At 40.5% G+C, this 6,991-nt stretch overlaps 1 protein-coding gene across 1 annotated transcript; it reads right to left on the reverse strand.

The window, feature by feature from the left end:
* Positions 1–1,223: 1,223 nt before the first annotated feature.
* On the reverse strand, positions 1,224–6,189 carry LOC124988998 (HLA class II histocompatibility antigen, DQ alpha 1 chain-like). The gene is made up of 4 exons (XM_047558893.1): positions 6,108–6,189; positions 2,538–2,786; positions 1,628–1,909; positions 1,224–1,378 (listed from the first exon to the last, which is right to left on the reverse strand). Exons 1-4 carry the CDS (start codon positions 6,187–6,189, stop codon positions 1,224–1,226), a joined length of 768 nt encoding a protein of 255 aa, XP_047414849.1.
* Between the last annotated feature and the right edge of the window lie 802 nt (positions 6,190–6,991).

The raw sequence follows: 6,991 nt of genomic DNA on the forward strand, positions 1-6,991 counted from the left end.
GGACTCACAGGGCGTTCAGTGATCCAGACTTAGTCTTACCTATGTAGAAACATCCTGTAGCCATGTTATGACATTGTGGTGCATGGAAATCTATGTGGCTGTTCTTTGGGGTTTAATTTAGGAGGTAAGATAGACTACGTCTCCATTTCCCTAAATAAGTCCCTTTTCTAATCCTTAGTAAGGAGCACATCTTCCTTCTTTTTTAGATACCCACAGTATTGTTTTAGTCATAACTCTCCTGGCTGACTTCCATTTCTTTTTCTGCCTGAGCATTCTTATTTTTCAGCATGAGAAGGGGAAAGCTTCTACTATCATTTAGTCACAGATTTAAAGTTTTGCAAACAAATTTTGACTTTTGATACCCAAATTTTTTACCTTTGGCACCTTTGAGATTTAAAGTTCCTTTCTCCTAACTTATTTTTTTGGTCATCATTTAAAAAAAACTTCACTAAAATGAATAGAGTCATTTATTTTTTATTTCTACTATAACAAGTCTGTACCAAGGCAAAGGGCATATACTACCTTCATTGATGCTGAATTGGAGACAGATGTCAGTGGCCAAGGGTGAAAAAAACTTGAATTTTATCAGGCTACTTTTGGTTGCTTCAGTATATTGCTGGGCATGAAACACGATCTTAAAGATGAGATTATAGGGCTTGAAACATAAGGATCTCTCATTCTTAGCCATGGTCCCAGTGAGCCCATAGATGAAAGATAGGGAAAAAAAATTCAATAAAGACCTTATAAAAGGAAATTTATTGCTTCCACGGAGATATTGGATCAGGGTCACTGAGGGATTAGGAAGCTTGGTGAATTATTCCAGGGATTCTCTAGTAGGGAACATTTGAAAAAAGGAAAAGAAATTCAGGAGGTCAGAGGGAGAATTCCACAGGTACATGAGCTCTGAGGATACATAGCACCTTAGGTCCCAGAGAAGAGCTGAGAGGGGGGACATTTAAAGAACAGAAAGAATATGATAAACTGGTCAGAAAAAGTGCTAGGTCACATAGCACATCCACTCTTCTGCTCCTAGAGATGGGCAGTATACCTGCAAAAAACACATGAGATCAGTGGACCCTGAGGGCTCCTGTGCTATCATCATGTCACTCTACAATTCTACATTTCAACCACATTTGTCAATAATCTCTACTTCCTTCCTTTCCCCTATATGGTGGCTTAAGCTCTGACAAATATCAGCCCTTACCTTTCCTTGTAGGTGTGACTCACAAGGGCTCTGGTTGTCTGGGGGCACCATCTGAGCGTAAGCCTTGAAAGATGAAGATTGTCCCCACAATGATGCCTACGAGGCCCACGATCAACCCCAGGGCGCAGACCACAGTCTCTGTCAGCTCTGACACAGGGTTTGGAATCTCGGGTTCTGTGAAAGTGAAGCTGAGGTCAGAATATAGAGTATGTTCGTGTGCATGTGTGAGATGGGGTCAGGGCTGGGGGATGGGAGTTGATTCTGCAGACTCGGAGTACCAAGCTAAGGGAGGAGAATGAAGTCTATCATTAGAAATCCTTAAGAGTGGAAAACAAGTTTTGGGCATAAGGAGTCAAAAGGAAGGATACTCTGGATGTGACAGAGAACAAGGAGATATCGAAAAGGGGTGGAACTCACACATACCCCAGTGTTTCAGAAGTGGCTTGTCCAGGCCCCAGTGCTCCACTTTGCAGTCATAAACATCATCATCAGAAGGGAGGAAGGTGAGGTAAGCAATCTTGAGGAAGGAATGGTCACTCTTAGAGAGGAAACTGGTCTCCGAGACACCTTCTGTGACTGAGCGCCCATTGCTCAACCATGTGATGTTGATCACAGGAGGAAAGATGTTGTCCACAAGACAGATGAGTATGTTGGGCTTACCCAGCATCACAGGTGACTTGGGAAACACAGTCACGTCAGGAACCTCTGTGGTAGGAAAACAATTCTGGTATGAATGATGAATGTGAATTGCTGTACCCCAAAATTCTGCATTATATCCTGGAGGAGCCCTCCCACCAACATTTGCCCACATGATCATCAAAGAGTTCTTTTTTTCTTTCCTGCTTCCAATTTATTCCTATACCCTTCTCTCTGTGGCCTTGCATATTAAGATGTTGCATGCATATTAAAGAGGAGAGCACCTGCTTTCTTCCACAATAAAAGTGGAAGCTTTATTAGTTTTTGGATTTCTGTGATTCCTCACTCCTCTTTTTTTTTTTTTTTCCTTGAAGGAGGTTACTAAAGGTTTCTTTTTTCTGAGTCAACACTTATATTCACTTGCAGACTTAAGACAAATTAAAGCCCTTTTTCTCAAACAGAGAGCATGCATGTCTGTGGGACTCCTCCTTGAAAGTTTCAAGGATCTTTGTATAACATGGAAATAAGTTATCTGTAAGATGAGAGAGGAGGCAAGTTCAGTAATTACCCTGAAAATATTTAGGGACTCCTTGGAAAGGAGAGAGTTTTATAGATATCTGTCACCAGGGAGGAAGGATATGAGGCTTGGGATGATGGGATAGATCCAATAAAGAGAAGCAGAATGGTGAACACATACTATTGGGAGCTGCGGTAGAATTGGAGCGTTTAATCAGGATGTCCAAGTTGTGTCTTGATATAGCTAAGTTTTGCAGTGCAAACTGTGGGTCAAAATATGTAATTTTGCTAAACATAGGAAGGCTCCAGACAGTCTCCTTCTTCTGCAGGTCCACGTAGAATTCTTCCTCTCCATCAAACTCATGGGTATACTGGCCAGAGGGACCATAAGACTGGTAGAGGTTTACACCATAGATGGCAACATGGTCAGCTGATAAGTGTAGATGAACAGCAGAAAGTTAGGAGAAAGGGGGAGAAAAAGAACTTTATTAAACAAACAAATGAACAGTTTTCAAAATACTGTGGAGTTCATTTTGGGTATAACTGCTGGACAAAATTCCCATTGCCTGCTTCCTCATCTGGTCGTGTTGGTAGCTGTGTAGTTATCATGCAGTCTGTCTTTTTCCTTATGATGTGTGTTCCTTTGGGGCATAAAGTTACATGCCTATTTTTTGCTATTCCCTGAGTGCCTTACTTGGTGTCTGGTGTATTATAGCCTAAAGATAAACAGTGTAATTGGATGACAGAGGAATGAATAATGAATACGTTTTTGTGATATTTAACTTTCTTCTCAAAGATGCCATTTACTTCCCTCTGGTTCACAAGTTTTCTCTTTAATTCTTTCACTAGTTAATAATGAATCCATTATATTTACTTGGAACTAGCTCAGAACAGGGCATTTTCTACACAGTGGTTCCTTCTTCTTCTTATTATTTTTTTTTAAGAAAAAGCACCTCACATAGAATCATCATTTTAAGAGTTTCTTCTAACTCTTACTGTACATAAGAAAGAGCATAACAAGAATAGTGACAACATTACAAACTATCTAAAAAACCAATGCATCTAAAGTCTCTGTTGTGTTAATAGTTGTAATTTTTAGAAGAGAAGCACCTCCTTTCTTCTGGAGTAAGAAACAGAAACTTTATTAGTTTTTGGATTTGTCATTACTGACTTCTCTTTTTTTTCCTTGAAGGAGGTTAATAAAGCTCTCACTCTCTTGCTCTCTCTCCCCGTCTCCCTCCCCGCCCCTGCCCCTCAAAACACATTCAGTTGCAGACTCAAGACAAATTGAAGCCCTTTTCCTCCAAAAGGTAGCATGGTGTGCATATCTGAGGATGCCACAGCAGAACGGCAGCCAGTACACTACCATTCAATTCAAACGAACCTAACTGGACATTTTTTATAAAGACGTACATGAGTCTTTAGCATTTCATCTTTCCCTCCTTCCTCATTTACTGAGCATCAGCAATTGTCAGACATGGTGCAAGGTGAGGGAGCAAGGAGTAAAAAGTCAATCAGGCATGGACTCTGCCCACAAGGAGGTCTCATGGGGTGAGTAAAGGAGCAAATGCAATGTGAGTGAGTGGTGTTTTGTGATAAGGAAATTGACTTATAGTTCAACATCCTGCACAAATATCTGCCAATCAAACTAAACTACACCATCCTTTCATGTTCCCTGTTTTTTGATTTTCTCCTTGAAGTTATTTTTTTCAGATTTCCTGGAGAACTCTACTTCATTCTGAAAGTTTGTTTAATTACCAAGGTTTTAGTTAAGTCTTCTCATCAACATGTTTTTCAACCACATTATGAACTTCAACCCCTCTGTCCCAATGTTCTGCCCTCCAAAATTGCCTGTTACTCTTCTGGCTCTCTCTTTCCTCTGACCAGGATGTCTACCTTGGTTCACTTAACAGGACCCTCCCCCACACAACAAATCTTGCTTATTCTTGCAATAAATCATCTTGACTTCTTTTTCAAACACAAATAGCTGCAATCATTCATTTCAGTTGACAGTTGACCTGAGCTGCAAGTATTGCTGGAGGACATTATGTTGCTGTGCCAGCCAGATCCATATAATTCTTACAGTTTCAACCTCAGCTGGGTCCACTGTCCTGCACAGCAGTGGTTCTTCTGCTTTCCTGTACCCGCTTCTGTTTCCATTAGTAGTCAGTGCACCCTCTAAAAGGCAGATAACATGTGTTTTTACATTAGAGTCCTCAAAATTTAGTTTACAGTGTGATTAAAATGTATATTTAAATGAAAATTGCTATTTTCGAGGACCACAGAGTCTTTGGGGAAGATTGACAGGTACACAGGCAGCAGAACCAGGATCAGAGATGACCAGGCTACATTATGACTTATGAGCTCATGAATTTGTTGCTTTTCTTGGCCCCTTCTTCCATAAAAATATTGAAATTTACACTTTATGTATAAAGACAAATATAATACAGGTTGAATCAAAACTAAAATGGTTTCTGAGACTTTAAACTTCATTTTTTTTCTAATTTCAAAAGAAATCAAAACATTTTCAGGCAGCCCTGTGGTATCAGGGCCCTCCACACTGTGCCCACTGTGTCTGATGGATAAGGTGAGCCTGACCAGGACACTCTCGTTTCATGCTGAAGAAAGAAAATTTGAAATGAAGAGGCCAAGAGCCCTGGAGAAGCAGGTGAAACTTCCAACTCCAAACAAAATTAGAATGGAAGCAGCCATTGTTGATAAAAGCTTCTTAATCCCTTTCACTTCCCATTTTAAATATTTGGCTTTTCAACTGTTGTTTTTACAAATCTATAAAACAGCAGGAATCTGGAACAAGTTCTGAAAGAGTGATAAAGGATTGTATGAAGAGAAAATGGATAAGGTGAACAACACCCATGGTTCTGTGGGACCCAGAGATCTCTGCTTGCCCATTTTGCTTTTAGAGAACCTCATTAGATGGTATGAAGAACAAGTAACTTGGATGCATAAATTGAGAATTAAATAATCCAACTTTTTTTATCATGAGGTTCTCAATTTTAAAATAAATATATTCCTTACATTGTTAAAGAAAAAAATATAAAGTTATACCTGTAATAGGAACAAGAGGAAAAAAGTTGACATTTGTAGGTTTTCACTATTTACAAAGCACATCTACCTACCTGTTTTATTTGAATATTTGTGAGATGATGAATATGAGGTAACCGAGATTACCATGTGGACCATGTGGTAAAATGATGGTCTCCAGGCATTCAACCTGCTGGGCTCCATCTACCCACTTCCCACCTGTGTCACCTGCCAGCATGGAAATGTGTGCACACCTGAGACAAAAGACCATCTTTCTGTGTATCTGCATAGCATATATAATTCATGGAACTGTTTCCCAGTTATATTACAAGAGACGCATAGGAAAATCTCCAAAAGTTGTTCAGAGAAATTTGAGAATAATAGTTCATATGTTTTAAGTAGTGAAAAGTTGTCTGCTCATGAGAACATCCCTAATCTTTGAGACACCCATGACTGAACACCACAGAGACCTCTACACTACATTCACTAGATCCAGTATTAGAATCAAGTGCTTGGTGAATTCTATAGAGGACAGATAACTGAGAGAGCAGATTAGGCTCTGGTTTCTTGAAAGAGGAACGAAATCATTTTTAGATCTCTTAATATTGAGAAGAACCTTGGGAAATCTCCACTCAACTAATCTCCATCTCCTTTCCTTTCAATTCCCTGTTTCCCAACTCCAGGGAAGATTCCTTAATTGTGCACTCACCCACAATGTCTTCACTTCCACAGGGGCTCATCATGGTGGTCAGAGCAATGGCCCCCAGGATTAGAGCTCTGTTTAGGATCATCCTCTTTTCAAAGTGGTCTCAACAGGCTGCTGTTCTGAGTTGTGAAGCAATTGTGAGGACTGAGCCAAGGAAATCTAGACACTTAAACCAAACCCTGCCAGGTCAGATTTTAGCCAATCAGAAAAATACCTTATGATGATGCCTCAGTTACCAGTTGCAGAGATTATAGTAACAGGCCTCAAAGAAGAGAGGGGAAACCCCAGTTCTGATGCAGCCTCCACTCGGTGTGGTTGTGAGGGAATGCCTTGTGAATGGACAGAGGATTCTAAATCAGACTCTTGTGTGTGTATGTCTGCTAATCGCAAGGGGGATGGAAATTGTTGAGTGAATAGATGAGGTCATCAATAATACAGTTTAGGGCAGGGGTGGTGGTGGTGCACACCTGAAATCCCAGTACTCGGGAGGTTGAGACAGGAGGATGGTGAATTCAAAACCAGCCTCAGCAACTTAGTGAGGCCCTAAGTAACTTAGTGAGACCCTGTCTATAAATAAAATACAAAAGAGCTGGGGATGTGGCTCAGTGGTTAAGAGTTCCTGGGGTTCAATCCCTGGCACCAAAAACAAAAAAACAAAACCCCAAACAAAACAAAAACCCAAACAAACAAACTAAAAACAAAACTACCGGTTTATTTCAGGATTTTCTGGGTTACAGCCTCCAGGAATTCTTCCCTGAATTGATTCCTTCTCCTAATCTCCCGGCACCTCTACCACCCACTGTTTACTGGCTTCCCTCCCTGGGTTTGCTGTCGTGCTTTTAGCTCCCATGACGTGTGTGGAAGTCTCTAAATCTAGAATTGACCCT

Source organism: Sciurus carolinensis, chromosome 7 (assembly GCF_902686445.1).
Source record: "Sciurus carolinensis chromosome 7, mSciCar1.2, whole genome shotgun sequence".
In the NCBI taxonomy this organism is placed as follows: domain Eukaryota; kingdom Metazoa; phylum Chordata; class Mammalia; order Rodentia; family Sciuridae; genus Sciurus; species Sciurus carolinensis.

Excerpts from the sequence above, each read along its gene's own strand:
- LOC124988998 (XM_047558893.1), bottom strand. The coding sequence starts at position 6,189 with ATGATCCTAAACAGAGCTCTAATCCTGGGGGCCATTGCTCTGACCACC. Across the intron at positions 2,787-6,107 it reads TGGAAGTGAAGACATTGTGG|CTGACCATGTTGCCATCTAT; the intron begins GTGAGTGCACAA and ends TACACTTATCAG. Across the intron at positions 1,910-2,537 it reads TTCTACCGCAGCTCCCAATA|AGGTTCCTGACGTGACTGTG; the intron begins GTATGTGTTCAC and ends TTCCTACCACAG.